At 31.7% G+C, this 17,238-nt stretch overlaps 1 protein-coding gene across 1 annotated transcript; it reads left to right on the plus strand.

The window, feature by feature from the left end:
* The first annotated feature begins 9,660 nt into the window (after positions 1 to 9,660).
* LOC139519998 (peptidyl-prolyl cis-trans isomerase 5-like) lies at positions 9,661 to 16,917 on the plus strand. Its single transcript, XM_071312334.1, has 5 exons — positions 9,661 to 9,867; positions 12,324 to 12,440; positions 13,295 to 13,400; positions 14,332 to 14,516; positions 15,581 to 16,917. The coding sequence occupies exons 1-5, from the start codon at positions 9,784 to 9,786 to the stop codon at positions 15,713 to 15,715; spliced, it is 627 nt and encodes a 208-aa protein (XP_071168435.1). The 5' UTR covers positions 9,661 to 9,783; the 3' UTR covers positions 15,716 to 16,917.
* Positions 16,918 to 17,238: the final 321 nt, after the last annotated feature.

The raw sequence follows: 17,238 nt of genomic DNA on the forward strand, positions 1-17,238 counted from the left end.
GTACATACAATCTAACAATACTTCGTCTTGCAATAATATCAAAACATTTAACTTTTCTACTTATTGCACAAGTATTACAGATTCCAAACTAAAAGGTCAATTGAAAGAGTTGATTCTGCTTACTTAAGTCGTACTTTGTAAAAAAAATAATTCATTCAGATTATTACAAAATTCCATGAAAACAACATCAAAACATTTTGTCATTTCCTGATTGATAATTAAAGACAACAGCAGTATACCGCTGTCCAATAGTCATGAATCGATTAAACGAAAACAAATCCGGGCTACCAACTAAAAATTTGTCACGCTTGGAGGACGAGTTTTTTAACAAACAATCGGTATTCCCATGGGAATCAATTGTGCTTCTCTTTTTGATTACTTTTTCCTTTATTCATATGAGGCTGACTTTAAACAAAAATAAAGAAAGAGTTAGCAGTATTCTTTAAATTCACTTCAAGGATGAAACATATACAGTTAAGTATGTCTCATATCTTGACGTACATCTAGAAATTGACAATGAGGGTCGGTTGAAAAATAAAACTTCACGACAAAAATGATGATTTCAGCTTCCCGATTGTGAACTTTCCATTTCTTTGTAGAAACATTACAGCAGCGCCTGTATCAGGGAGTGTATATCTCTAAGTTGACATCAGCCCAGGTTTTGGTGGCATTCGTGTTTCTTAGTGTTTAGTTTTCTATGTTGTGGCTTGTGTACTATTATTTGTCAGTTGGTCTTTTCCTTTTTTAGCCATGGAGTTGTCAGTTTATTTTCTATCTATGAGTTTGAATATCCCTCTGGTATCTGCCGTCCCTCTTTTTTGATACGATATTACTGTTTGCAATAGCATTAATTGTTCTTAATAATAAGGATGTTCTTATCCCAAGCATAAAACCATAGCCGTATTTGACACAACCTTTTTCAACTTTTGATCTTCAGTGCTGTACAACTTTGTACTTTTTTTCGCTTTCGATCTTTTATATCTGGGCGTCACTGGTGAGTCTTGTGTGGACAAGGCGCGTTTTTGACGTATTGAATTTTAAACCTGATGCTTTTTGTTATTCATTAATCATGTGTTTCTTTATCGGATACGTTCTCCTATTTATTTGTATTGTAGTCCTGTAATATTGTGTTGTCATTTCAATGTTATATTTAACATTGCCATTAAAGTGCGAGGTTTGGCATGCCACAAAACCAGGTTCAACCCACCAAAATGTCCTGTACCAAGTCAGGAATATGGCCATTGTTATATTATAGTTCGTTTCTGTGTGTTTTACAGTTTAACGTTGCGTCGTTTGTTTTCTCTTATTTTTGAGTGTAAATTGACATTGCGATAAGACGTGTCACGGTACTTGTCTATCCCAAATTCTTGTATTTGGTTTTGATGTTATATTTGTTATTCTCGTGGGATTTTGTCTGATGCTTGGTCCGTTTCGATGTGTGTTACATTGTAGTGCTGTGTCGTTGTTCTCCTCTTATATTTATGCGTTTCCCTCAGTGTTAGTTTGTTACCCCGATTTTGTTTTTTGTCCATGGATTTATGAGTTTGAACAGCGGTATACTACTGTTGCCTTTATTTACAGGGCTTTTTATATCATCACGATTTCATTGATAAGAGGGTCGCAACAATAACCTTATAAACCAAAATTAAATTCAAAAAAAATTAGACGTATCACCAGGTTGTATTTACATGAGAAACACGACGTTTGCCACCCAGTTTTTGATGGGGTTCGTGTTGCTACTTTTTCGGTTTTCTATGTTGTGTTTTGTGTGCTTTTGTTTGTCTGCTTGTTCTTTTCTTTTTCTTGTTTGATAACCAATCAACTTAGAGCACGTAGAGCACGGGAAAAAATAACTGAGGCATGTGATATTTGTTTTTTTCATGCATTCGCTTTTGTTAATTAAGCTTTTCATTAACAGTGTTAAATGATTTGGGGCATTCAATTTGTGTTTTAAGAATAAGTTATTACTAGTTACATTTGTACCTTCTAGTGTGCGCGTGTGTTTACATTCTTTCTAATCGCTATTGCGCTGAACATGTGCAGTTGCTGAAGTTCAAACGAGAGATATCGTACTAGTGATCACTCCAAACGGGAAACTATTGGCGAACTATTAGCAGTACATTTATCAAGATTTTGATTATATAAAGGATCGACTTTTAAAAGAAAGTTCATGTATACTTGTTTTATAGTAAAACCTAGCCATTTTTAAAAGTATATAAAACATATTCAACTTTTTTTTTAATTTGAAGTGTCATATGACTTTAAACATATATGCAACAAAAAATTCAAAACGATCATGCAGTTCATAAGAGTTCTAAACTTCATTTGTTCAAATGTTTAAAAAGGAACATAAAGTTTGTACCATTTGATTACCACTTAAAACATATCTAGTAGGGTATTGTTGGCATTTCAAATATCGGGTAAGGACAATGAACATTTTATTTATGATATTTTGCACTATTAAATTTCTAATTTAAAAATATCTAATGAAAGTATACAAATTTAAAGACTTATGAAAACAAAAGAATAATTCAAACGTTTGACAGACTTTTGAAAATAGTAAGTTGAACAAAGAAAGTAATACTTTTACTTCAATGTTTACGTACTCAAAATCATTAAAAGTAATGCAACTTCATTAAAAATAACGTAATATATCATTAAAAATAATGCAACTTCATTAACAATAATAAATATATCATTAAAAGTAATGCAACTTCAATATGTCAAAACAGTTGACAACGTATGGACTCATTGTAAGGTCTTTTTAAGTTGAGAGTGTACTTTTAGGGTTGAGGCATTTACTGAAGTACACAACCCTTCTCTTAGATCTCAAGTTTACTAATTATCTTGCGACCGATCGTTCAATGATATGAGTTCAGGGAGAAATACAAATACATAAAACATATAATACATCTATTTATTTAAAAGCAATGACCATTAACCCTTTCCTTTCTTTGAATGAAGGATACCTGAATTACATTTTAAGGTGTACTTATAATAGTGAAAAGGTAATATTTCACTTTTTGGAATAAGCTCATCAAAAGATTCACATTAGTTTTGACGCTTGACTGGCAAAATCAGGGATCTCGGTCATAAAACTGTACTCAGTACTCCGAGTACAAAATAAATGCTCGAAACAAACAATCTAGTATTTTGATTGGTTGATTCTTGAGTCTGAGTACAAAAATCGTGCTCGAAAGTTTTATGGCCGCAAGGCCTTGTCTTGGTGTTGGAATGTACATGGACAGGATTTGTTTTAATAAAGCTTACTTACGAATAAAATCTTAATAATTTTACTTGTAATTATCTATGCTTCTTGAACGAATTCAACATGAAACATTAGTCATTCTTGAAGGTGTCATATTGAGTAAGCTCATATAAAATGCTTTCAGTATATTTAAGGCTTTAAATAAAGCTGAAATTTTAACCTTTCAAGTAGTACATTTACGCCATAGCCGGTTTATTACGATATTTGGATTAAGATAAAAAAAAAATTGTTTAACTCATCATACATGTTGTGTTAAAATATTTCTATATAAACAAATGTTTCCATATAATATATTATGCTCTCTGCGGTAAACACAATTGCTACCAAATTGTCAAAAAAACCAATTGCTTTTATATGTACCATGTCTAGTCTTGAAACCATTTACTCAATGAGAGGAGAGAAAACTTCAGGGACAGTATTTTCACCACTCACTTGACACCATTTCCAAGTGATGTCTTGAGAAACGATGATAATCCGTCGGAAGGAGACTAATTTGGCTGACCCGTGTTAAGAGAGTACTATTTCTCTTACTACTAGGCTGTTGATACCCTCGGAGACGAAAAAACCACCAAGTTGCAATAACTTGTTTCCCAATCCACTATAAATAATATTTTTTAATTTAAATTTACTAAATGAAATTATCGAACTATAGTGCAGTACGTGATTTCTTTGGATCAATATTCAAAACTATTCAAAGATACCAGTCGGAAATTTTTATATGCCGAAGGCACGTTTTTTTCTACCCAAGAAATCATTGTCACCCTGTTTTTTTTCTTTAAATATAAACAAAAACAGTAGTTCGTGTTTTGGTAATGTTCAAATCTCAGAGAATAAGAAGAAATGAAGATAACAAAGATTGGGGACTCGCACGAACATCAAAAGGAGCGAGACTTGGTGTTTAAGAAATGAAGATAACAAAGATTGGGGAATCGCACGAACATCAAAAGGAGCGAGACTTGGTGTTTCGATAGATAAGCATCTCTGTTATAAATGCATGCATTACAAGTCACACGAATCCATGCTCAGTTAAGAGATCACAATCGGGAGGATAGGGCACAAATCGGAAAAAAACACTTGTCCTTCCTCCATGACAAATATTGTATTGTCCCCAAACAACATCGTGTTTGTGTGTAAAACTCATTACATTAACTGCTTGATAAATGAATTAGTTCTTGACAATTCACTTGGACACTCAACATATATCCTCACGACACTTACCAAAGAGGAAATCTTGGATAATCATGATCTGTTAAATGTTCCTTTGGAATTTCAACCAAAGATGAAGAACTGGGTCTTCCATCACTGTATTGGATACCTAAACTATACATAAGTGTCCTTACAAACAACTGTATATTGCTGGGTCTTCCAAGTGCTCCACGAAACCTCTTCTTATTATTAACATCTATTTTATCAGCAATAAAAGTCGGGCTTTAACGTTACTGTGAAACTGTACATTTTAAAGGTGGCGTGAAACAGATGTGGATACTAAAAAAAAATTCCAAAGATCTTTTAGAGAACATACAATCTGAGACTCTTTCATCTTGCAATAGTATTAAAACATTTGACTTTTCTACACTTTATACAAGTATTCCCTATTCCAAACTAAAGGACAAGTTAATTGAAAGAGTTGGTATTGCTTTGTTTCATAAAAAAAGAATGGCCAACGTAGACACAAGTATCTTGTCTTAGGGGGGGTTAACTCCTACTTTGTAAACGATTACTCTGATTCAAATGAAAAATTCTCTGAAACTGACATTATCAAGATGCTTGATTTCTTATATGACAACATTTTTGTTACGTTTGGAGGACGTGTTTTTCAACAAAATGTGTCCCTCTTCTTGTCGACTTGTTTCTTTATTATAATTAGGCTGACTTCATACAGGAACTTCTTAGAAAGAAAGATAAGAAGTTAGAAATATCCTTTAACTTTACTTTCCGCTATATAGATGATGTTCTCTAACTAAATAATTCAAAATTTGGTGACTATGTTGAACGCATCTATCCAATCGAACTAGAGATAAAGGATACAACAGATACAGATAAGTCGGCCTCATATCTTGACTTACCTCTCGAAATTGATATTGAGGGTCAGTTGAAAACAAAACTTTACGAAAAAAGAGATAATTTCAGCTTCCCAATTGTGAACTTTCCATTTCTAAGTAGCAACATTCCAGCTGTGCCTGCATACGAAGTATATATCTCCCAATTGATACGATATTCCCGTGTTTGTGTTTCCTATCAGGATTTCCTTGATAGGGGATTGCTACTCACAAGGAAGCTATTAAATCAAGAGTTCCAAAGTGTGAAGTTGAATTCATTCCTTCGTAAATTTTACGGACGTCATCACGAGTTGTTTGACCGTTATGGATAATAGATGATATCAGATATGTTCCTTACGTCGTAACCCTCTACCTTTTCATTAATGTGACCTACCAAATTAGACTATTAACCGGGTTTGTAATGACATGACCAACACGACGGGTGCCACATGTGGAGCAGGATCTTTTTACCCTTCCTGAGCATCTGAGATCACCCTCAGTTTTGGTGGGGTTCGTGTTGCGAAGTCTTTAGTTTTCTATGTTGTCTGTCATGTGTATTATTATTTGTCTGTTCGTCTTTTTAATTTTTAGCCATGGCGTCACTTTCTTTTCGATCTATGAGTTTGACTGTCCCTCTGGTATCTTTCGCCCCTCTTCAAGATCGTTCGACTTTGACTAAAAAGTACGCGGGTGTATTTGTAACAAACACTCCATAATTCAACGTCCCAAACACACCAAAGGCACGGATTATCGTCCAAGATACGAGCGGGACGCGTCTTAAATACGTTCAAGAGAATTTTTTTCCTTCGTAGCGTGCATTCCATCTACGTTAGACAAACGCCAGACATACGCCAACATACGTAACTTGAACGCCCGATAAACGCTTAGGTACGCTTCTCGTACGCCCACTACACGATTAAAGCTCGTTGTGCACACGATATAGATATGATTGACAGGTTAAATGCATCCAAAAATACTAGCGTATTGGCAGCGTACAGGAATTTTTTTAACACGATCAGCGTACGTCGGAGCTATACGCCGATGTAAGACGCCGGTATTAACTAGTGTACACTCAATGCAAACGAATCAAATAATGAACAAAGATGCATAACTCTAGAAAGACGGAAGTAAATTCAGCCTGAATAAAAGAGTATTTGAAAAAAAAATGAACATGGTCAAAATGATAAAGAGGTTTTCTGACATGAACCGTTATATAGGTAGATAAAAATTACACGAAACTCGAAACTCATGAAACCAGTTGATCTACACGAATTACGAAAACTTGGACAACGGAGTTCCAACGGTACGAATTTCGATGTTAACTGACTGACGATTGCAAAAACGCAAACCAATCCGCAAATTAAGGAATGCATATAAGAGACAAAGTAAAAATTAAATGCTAAAATTTTGCCAATAGAATATTCAAGGATCAGGAAAAAATATTTTTATCACTATTGGATTTTTTTTCGCATAATCATTATCTTTCCCCTTTTTGATGCTAATTTGGTCTTTTTGGTGTCAGCTCCACTGCACGTCATGCATAAAGAAAAAAGTCATTTGAATTAGTTATATACTAAAAGATGATATGCTACTGCATGTTTAGAAATTGATCTTGATACTTATATATGATACATCATTGAATTCGGGTACACGGCGGAAATTTAATTCACAAAATAATATTCTATTGATAGATCGAATACTATGTAGGATGAAGTTTAAACCTTCACATGTCATGAAGATTACAAATCCTTGTTAAAGTGTCGCTGCTAGCTATATAGTGCAAAGAGATTTAATTCAACTAAAAATAAATACTTTATAAAATCTTTCGAACCTTAGTTTTTTTAATAATTTCTTAATTTTTTAATAGGTAACTTTGAATTAGGACAATAGTATGTTATAAATACTGTCAGTACCGAAGCAATGACTTCTAAGCCGACGATACACTCGATGATTAACATTATATCAGCATCATTGTTGACCCAGGTTTATCATTTTAAAATACTTTAACAATTTATTTTATTATAGAGTAAGCATTTGAATACTTCAAGTTTTGTTTATGTACGACTGACACTACTTAAATGTGTTACGGTGGTCTCAGTTTAAGAGAGAGAAAAAAGCCAACATGTAACGAGGTCACTAGTAAGGATACAACTGAAATAAAATGCTTCACTGAGCATATACTATATCAATGTCTACATTTATCAAGGATTTGTATAACAGTGGCTGACCTTTTTTGGACGATCAATACATTTGAATGGAAACATATAGTTTTCATCCCCCCTTTTAAAAATGGGTTGATCCGCCCCTGTATAGTATATTACTTTACAAATATTTGCTCTAATAAAAATGATATATAATTGACCAAGGATTTGTACACTGTAAAAATCCTTAATTTAACTGAATATGCTGTATTTTTAAATATTGGGTCATTGATTTGCCGTCTAACTGCAACAGGATCAATCAAATCAAATTAAATCAAATCAAATATTTTATTGTCGTATAAACTTTACAGTTTGTGACCAACATATATTTAAAACACAATAATCATATAATACATACATATCAAACATACACAATAAAAACAGTATCAAAATTTATAACAACAAACAAGCTGTTAAGAGTCCCCTGCCCTCAGTTCTAATGACTTTTTCAAGAAGGATCCTCCTAACTTATTTGTTTGTAGAGGTGGATGGATTTAGTAAATAATGATTTTTTTCTTCTTCAGTTAAATTATTAAAGTTATTATTTTCAGTACATATGTGTTGAAAAGGGGTATTTCTTAGAGTTTTATTATAATCACAATAGAGTAAAAAATGTTTCTCATCCTCTAGTATTTTACATTTATGGCAAAGTCGTTCCTCTCTGGATTCTAAAATATCCCTCCTTTTCAATCAAGAGGGAGTGGTCACTTATTCTAAATTTAGTGATTAATCTCCTTATCTGAAAATTAGATGTATTTAGATAAGATTCTAGTTTGTAATCTTTTTTCTCTAATTCGATGAAAATATATCCCTTTCCCAACCCATTGTCGATAGTTAAATTATAAATTTAACAGTCCTCGCCGAGGCTCGGACTTTAAAATTGATAATTTAACTATCTCGATTGGATAAATCCGATAATCCACTTGTATCAATGTAATAATCTATATTTAAATTTATTATATAGATAAAGTTTACTTTTATCAACAAAGTTTTCAAATTTAGTTTGAATTAAATCTTCATGTCTATTTTTCATTTTTAACTTTATATCGTTTTTTATTTTATCTACATCTTTTATGTCCTTACAAGTAGAAAGAATATTAAGGTCAACATTTGTCTCTTCAACAATATTTTTTGCATATGTTTACCATGAATAAGTTCCTGTCAAATCTAGAGACTGTGCTAGAGAAAAAGCTTCCTTGGAATAATATTATAATTATATAGTCTAGCTAAATATAAAAGAGTTTGCGTTTTAATAAAACATTCTATAGGCAATCTCCAAAATTCAACTCTTGCTCCTAAATTGGATGCATTTTTTCTTATTCCTAGAGTAGATTTACAAAATTTAAGATGCATATTTTCAATGGGGTTTTGTCTGTAAAATCAAGTTTGTTAATTTGTTTTCCTGAAGATAAGGCTCTGTTTTTGGCTGTATGAAAAGAAATATATGTATCCAAATATGTTACTTCTGAATTATAGGTCATAATTGGTTTTATGTTAATTAAGACAATACAAGAGGGTCTGGATGGGGGGGGGGGGGGGTCTGTTATTCTGTAAACATTTAATTTTCACCCCAATTTTCTGTAATCTTCAATGCAAAGTACTAGATGATGAGAAACATTTCTTAATAAATTGTTCTCATAATTCAAATATTAGATTAACATATTTTAATTGTATTAACAGAGAAAGTAATTCATTTGCTAATCTCACTGACAATGACAAAGTTATATATATACTTAACCCATCAACACCAACACAAGTGAATAAACTAGGATCCTTTATAAAAAAAGTCAATGGAACTGAGGACAGGGGACCCTTTAATATTTACCTGAATTTGTGTATATATATTGAGTTACTTAGTTATTGTCTTTATTTGTTTTTGTTGTTGTTATATGTCACAAACTGTATAGTTTATATGGCAATAAAACTTTGAATTGAATTGAATTGAATAAAATCATGGATTTAATTTTGTTTGTATTCAAAGAGAGTTTCCATTTGTTGCAATATAATTAAACATTATTTAAACTGTTTTGAAGACCCTCTTTCGATTCTGACAGGATTAAAAGATCATCCGCAAAAATCAATGAACAACACGTGAAACGCGGACGTCAACGAAAACCATGTTTAAATTTTCCCGCCACTATACACTTGATGAATTTATCAAAATCCAATCAAATCAATCCACCTCATTTGTACCGTGTTACGAACCGGCAAGCTGACTCTCTTAACGAACGACTGCACACGTAGACTGCTAAGCAGGAAGAAAGTCATAGCAGCAATGATTTTGGGATGCTTTCTAGTTATTTTTGTTGTCCCGTCGTATGTTTTTGGTGCTGCTAAAGGCCCAAAAGTTACTGACAAAGTAAGTTCACTTAGTTGTAAACAAAAGAAAGAAAAAAGGGGGAGGTGAATTGTTCAGTTTATAAACTTTTGTTTGTCGTTAGTTGAAGTATTGTTTAACTAAAAATTATGTTCTTGCATCCTATACTATTATAGATATCATGTATATATTTGGAATTACAGCACAAACAAGTAAAGGCTTTAATTTCACATACTAAGCCTAAGCACAGACACTTGTTTCTATCCATTGGAAGACCCACTAGCAACGTATATTTACGAGAAATATACGAGAAATATACGTTGATAGTGGGTCTTCCAATGGATAGAAACAAGTGCCTGTGATACTAAGGCACAGCTAGGCACTTGTCTCACATTTTGTTTTACCTACAGGCTACAATATATACATGTACATATTTAAATTGCACTGACTACGGTTACATGGAAATGTAAGAATCCGGGTCCGTTCACGCCCAATCACGTTCGCACCCATCCACGTTTGCCCCCTTTCACTTTCGCACCCTACACGTTAGCACCCAAAGTCTGTTTGCACCCTACACAATCTACCGAGTTTTAGTAAGTGTATTGCTATGAATAAATATCATTATTTCTAAATAATGTGAGATTCTGACAAGTTTTTTTTGTATCATGGTAATTAAGTTTATTGCTATAAAAAAAAATCATTGTTTTTAATTTAAGTGTGATTCTGAAAACAATATTAAAAATATTTCATTTATGTGTTGGATAATTCTTAATCATGTTTTGGTTAGTGCATTGAAATAAATGTTTTTTTTCCCCCAATGTTTCTAGTCAATTAAGTGCAAATCTGACAACGTTTTGAATAAATGATAAGCATGGTAAGTGTATTGCTATAAATATTTTTTTTTTATGTGTTGGATAAATCTTAATCATGTTTAGGTATTAGTAAAGGTTTAGTGTATTACAAAAATGAACTCTCTATATATTTTTTCTTCTTTGTTTCTAAATAAAGGGAGATTATGAAAACATTTTTTATGTGTTTATAAAATCTTAATCATGTTTTGGTTAGTGTATTGCTATAAATATTTCTTTGTCATTGTTTCAAAAGGAATTGGGATACTTACAGAGTTTTATTATGTGTTGAAAATAGTTTGTAATCATCGTAACCAATACAAATTGGGCGCGAACATGTAGGGTGCGAACAGACTTCGGGGCGAACATGTGAGGTGCGAACGTGTAGGGTGCGAAAGTATATTGGGCGCGAACGGACCTGATACCGAAATGTATCAATAATAAAAATATCATTGTTACATTGGAGACTAATTGCTGGAATGCAAGGTTGGGTAAGGAACGGAATAATTATTGAGTCTAGGGTTACATTGCCTTATTGTTACATTAAGGTTCATCATAACAAACGAGCAAATATGGCTGTATTTTCACCTGATAAACTACTCTGTACAGAATAACCTGTGCAGTTTGGAAAGTTTTAAGACCTAGCATCCACTAGATATATTAAAGTTAAATGCATTTTTTGTTTCAGAAAGATTAAATCTTTTTTTGATTTTAATGGGCATTTTTTTTTTGTTCGTGCAGAAGGTGTAAAAATAAACTAAGTTAGGATACAACTTTGAGATGCTCCCACTTAGGTAACAACTGGTTTGTATTGTACTGATTGTCCTTGATTGGCATGGACAATTGATATCTACACATCTATTGGTGAGTTAAAGGAAGTAATGAGGGGGTATAGGACCTTTATTGGGGCTCCGGGATCGGATGTTTTTAAGCTCGGGATTTTGGGATTGATCCTTTCGGGATCCAGGAATTCTTTTTTCTGATATCGGGATTTAAATTTATTTAAGTTTGGGACCTCAGGATTTCGTGTTTTTAAGCCCAGAGTTTTGGGATCAGGACCCCTCCTACTCCCTCCCCCCCAGTAATTGAGTGGACAGTATCAAATGCAATTCAGGTGTTTGTTTATTTTTACATGTTCTGCATGAAGGAATAAAAAATGCCCATCAAATTCCAAAAACGATTCTATCTTTCTAAAACACAAAATGCATTTAACTTTTATATAGCTAATGGATGCCATGCCTTAAAACTTTCCAAACTGCACAGGTAAGTCGGTACAGAGTAGTTTTGATGTGAAAATGGGGCCATATTTACTCATTTGTTATGATGAACCTTTATAAAAATTGTTTACGGGTATAAATACCCTTTTTTTTGTTTACATCAAAATTGAAAGAAGATAGAAAGAAACTGTAAACAGAAAATATGATCAGTAATACAAATCAAGAATAAATTGACAAGATCAACATAAAAAGAGATGTTTGTTTGACATAAATTCTTTTCTACATTGTAGTCAACACTATTGACAATTGTCCCAATACAGAAAATGACCAGACTTTTGTGAGCAACACTGGCTGTTTAGAGCCTCTAGTTTTATCTACTGGTGCCTTGTGTTTATTTTTGCAATGCATCATACAATATTTTGTTTTTTAACAGGTCTATTTTGATATAGAAATTGGAGGAGAAAAAGCTGGCAGAATTGTAATTGGTTTATTTGGAAAGACTGTCCCTAAAACTGTGAAGAATTTTAAAACATTAGCAGAAGGAACTGAGGTAATGATGAAAAGCCGCATTAAGTGTTCATCATCGTAATGTCTATGTATTTCTTACTTGAAGATAGTTGTAGATAAAAACTGAAACTTAAACATTTATTCTTCTTTGAGAGTGGTAAAGGGGGGGTGCTTGCACGAAAAAAACGTAAAATAAGACATAATTTCACGTTGAACGTGAAATAATTTCTGTAATGAACGTTGCACGAAAAATAAATACTTTTATTTGAACCTTTTGTGACTGAGTCACTGTCTTCTTGTATATATTAACTCTTTGTTTTACTTGATATTCCCAATTTAGTATACACATTTATGATATAATTGGTTCACGGCTTTTAAAAAAGTATTTCTTGACGATCCCTGTCAAGTGTTTGAATTTTATTTGAAAAATACCGAGCACGCAAAATAAGACTTTGAAAATCACGTTGCACATAAAATTAAATAAGCAGAACACGTTGAACGAGGCACCTGTCTTGCAGGACTGAACGTCAAATAAAAAAGTAAAAACATGTTGAACGTGAAATAAAAAACGGCGATCATGTTGCACGAAAATAACCCTTTACCACCCTCTTCTTTGGAGAAATAGTAGCAAATTTCATGATTATTTGATATTATTCATTTAAATATTATAACAATATTTCTTTAGTGATATATGATGACTATTTTGAAGAAGTAAATATGAAAGTTGTTGACAACAATACAATAGGGTTAACTTAAAACATTTAGGTTTTTAATACAGAAAATAGATATATTTATATTGTTTTTTTTGTATTTTAAGGAACATACATGTACATGACAAATTCAAAATGACATAAAGAATTTGAAAAAACTTAAAAGATATTTTCCTTGTTATTTCAGGAGAGAGATGGTAAAACATTAACATACAAAGGAAGTAAATTTCATCGAGTTATTAAAGATTTTATGATTCAAGGAGGTGACTTTACAAGAGGAGATGGAACTGGAGGTTTGTATTATGTAGAGGAAGAACCATCTTTATCATGGTATAAAAAAAGCGAGATGTGATATAATGGAAAATGAGACTATTATCACTTGATGTGCATATGTATGTGAGGAACTATTGGTCACTGTACAAGCTTCAACAATAAATAAAACCAATTCAATAAAGTCCCCAATAAATGGCCACACCATGAAAAATGTGGAAAGAATTAAAACAAGAAAGCCAACAGCATGCTTTTTTTTTATCTACCTCAACCAACAACAACCATTAGATAACAGGCTCCTGACTTAGGACAGTCACATAAAGAATGTGGCACAACATGTTTTTGAGTGCTCAACCATACTAATTTGTCACTGCACAACACAAGAACAAAATGTTTACAGTTTTCTGTCCTTTCCATCTGCTTGAATTTGTCGTATTTTATTTAAAAAATATTCATCCAGTAACCATGGTAACAAAGAATGTTATTTTTTGTTTTATTAAACTGTTAATTCAGAAATTTCTGTTATGTTTATGTTATTGCAAAAATTGCGACAGGATACGTTTTTCAAAAATAAAATTTATTTAAATTTGTATGCAGCATGTCCTACAATAATTTATTACTCATCTTAATATATTTGTTCAAAATTTGTAATAATAAGTACACATGATTTTTGGAAAACATTTGATGGTTTTAAATATATAGTTAGACATAGCCACAAGCAAGTTAACCTTGTCAAGAATTCTTGTCAGAAAAAGAATTAGTCATATATGTATTTTCTGCAAACAGATTCACTCCAGAGGACTTAAAAGTCATTAGGATTTTATATTAGATATTAGATTTAACAAGCTGTTACCTAGCAGGTTGTATAACAGAATATATATGATAATTCTGTTGAGAGTTATTTACATGTAGATAATTAATATATTGATCTTCATTTCTCTTCTCTTTCTAAAGGTAGAAGTATTTATGGAGAAAAATTTGCTGATGAGAACTTTAAGCTGAAGCATTATGGATCTGGATGGTTGTCAATGGCTAACGCTGGTAAAGATACAAATGGATCACAATTCTTTTTAACAACAAAAAAGACCGAATGGTTAGATGGTAGACATGTTGTTTTTGGAAAAGTTATAGAAGGAATGGTAAGAGTTACATGGGATTATTGAGGCTTTTCTCATAAAATCATTTGTTTATTTTATTTTTTTCTGGTTGTAAAACTGGTTTATCCCTTTATATTAATAGATAAATATAACTGCAGATATTAGTTTTAGTATTACATAATACTCTTTTTTCAATCATATTCATATTTGATGCAGGGACACAAATGAAACTTGAAATGACAAAAGTAAGGTGGCCATGTTCATGATTTTGAAGGCACCATGCAGTAGTCTGATATATTTTAATAATTTTAGAAGGGTCCTGCACACTAGAATAATCTCACATAGTGAAACAAAAAGTTTGAACTGAACAGATACCCCTATTGGCCTTATCATTTTGAGAAAAATTGAGCACTCGACAGATACAATGTACTATCATTTCTCTGTTGTCATAAATTTCAAGGATGGATATGTTGCTTTAAATTTTTATCTCTTCAACCGTCTTTGAATGACTTAGCTGTCATCCTGTTCAGTTTAATGAAAAATATAACTCAACATAGATTTTCATCAAGTACATTTTCAAAGTCTCCCTAAATGTATTTTAAATAAAAAGGAAAAAAGAAACGAAATTACAATATTTGTAGTCCTGTGAATCAAACACTTTCATATCAAATACTTGTTGGCTCTATTATCTCAATGGGTTACTGAAAAATAGAATGATCTTGTGACTTTTTTTTTTTGCAAACACTGAATAATTATAATTTATGAAAGAATTGTCATATTCCTTGATTTAATCAAAGCATGTGTCCATTTCGACTAACGATTTCAGATTTTTTTATTTGAATAAAATATGAAATGTGTGATGACTTCCTGACACACTCGTCAAATAAACAGTGGTGTGTGATGACTGTGATCATATATGTCAGTTTTATGATGTAAAGTTACCACTAATTGATATTGATTGATATGTTTTTTTTTTTTTTTTCAATTTATGATTAACAAATAATTAAGTTACACTGAGAACAGAAATTTCTTCGTGTTAACAGGTATTGAAAAATATCTTGACAAACTACTGATATTTAAGTGTAATTTTCTGTTTGTTTTTGCAGAGTGTAGTGAGAAAAATAGAAAGTAATCCAACAGCAGCTGGAGATAAACCTAAAAAAGATGTTGTTATAGCTGAATGTGGTTCTCTACCTGTAGATGAACCTTTTGCAGTAGAAAAGGCAGCCTCTGAAGAATAAACAGACACTTCTCATCGAACCACAACTTGTATAATTTCTAGTTCTTTTGGGTCCTCTTTTTAATACTATGAAGATTTTTGTCATTCCAAAGGAAGAGGACCTGTTTTTCAAAATAGATTGAAGATCCAATGTACAAGGATTTGTTCCAAGTTATTTCGCAATGATAAATTTCTTACATATTTATATTTTTTTTATACATGTAGTAGTATAATTTTCAGATAGAATAAGTGGTGTTAAGTTTTCATAAAGCCATTTTATTATTGTACACCAATTACTACCAGTCGTTTGATATTGCATGCTGATTTAAATCTGCCTCTGATTATGATAGTATATTGTGTAAGATTGTAATATTGGTGATTGTAACTGCATGTGTGTATTGATAAAAAGATCATGCTGAGTGGAATAGAATGACAGACATGAGGTTAAAGTTTACAAAGAACTAGAAATTATATAACGAGTGGCTGTGAACATTTCTTTGAATTCATATCTGTTTCAGCCATTTTAAATTATTCACCCTCACTTTAGTATTTTTGTAAAAAGTAAGTTTGTTTTTTGGAAGAATTTTTTGGTGACGTTAATCATGTTTTAAAAGGGAGCAAATTAAAAAACTCAAAAAGAAATTACCCACAATCATTATAGATTTAAAAGTGACCAACTCCAAGATGTATTTGAATGTTTATCATCCTGTTGTAATGATGTTATCTTCTCTTATATCAGCAATAAATAGTGCTCATTTTATACAAAATAGCCAAAATAGTTTGTTTTTTATATCATTGCAGTCTAATTATTATTTTAGTTTTTATTATTAACTGCATTTTGTTTTTTGAGTGTTGTAAATGTTTTGTTTAAAAACAATATATATATTTTGGTTTATCATATCATTTTTCCTTTCTGTATTATACAAGTACAAAAACTAATGATATTGTTTCTAAGTTCAAACTTGTCAAATTTGTACTATATATTTTTCTCCAAAATCTAAATCATAAGCTTTTTTTTTTTTTATTATAAAAAGTTATTGTTCTCAGGTTGAAAGATGGAACATATTTGTAACAAATAAATTATGGACAGACAAATGTATGTAGAATTTGTCATGAAAAATATATAAGCATTTAACATAAAATTCTCAGATTATGATAAAAACATTTTACATTAAAACATAAAAAAATATGTCTTTTGTCTGTTTATTTCTATTAAGAGTCTCTTCAGAAGGAAAAGTGAGCTTTTTCTGTCATCGGCAGTTGTCTGACGTAAACATTTTCAAAGATCTTCTTCGAAACCAATTACAACAAGCAGCTGGAAAGATAATTGGAATATCGAGTACAAATTTTGTGTTTTTATTCCAGACGTTTTTTTTTGTTTTTTTGAGAAAACTATAGTAGATATTTTTGGGGCCTACCTTTAGTAGACATTTTTTTGCGGAAACTAGTAGAAATTTTTTGAGTATCAAAATAAAAAGCCTCGGCAGAATAAAATCTACAATTAACTTAGCAAGGAAGGAATTATCTGGTGATTCATTACAGGAC

The sequence above is a fragment of the Mytilus edulis genome, chromosome 4 (assembly GCF_963676685.1).
Source record: "Mytilus edulis chromosome 4, xbMytEdul2.2, whole genome shotgun sequence".
NCBI lineage: Eukaryota > Metazoa > Mollusca > Bivalvia > Mytilida > Mytilidae > Mytilus > Mytilus edulis.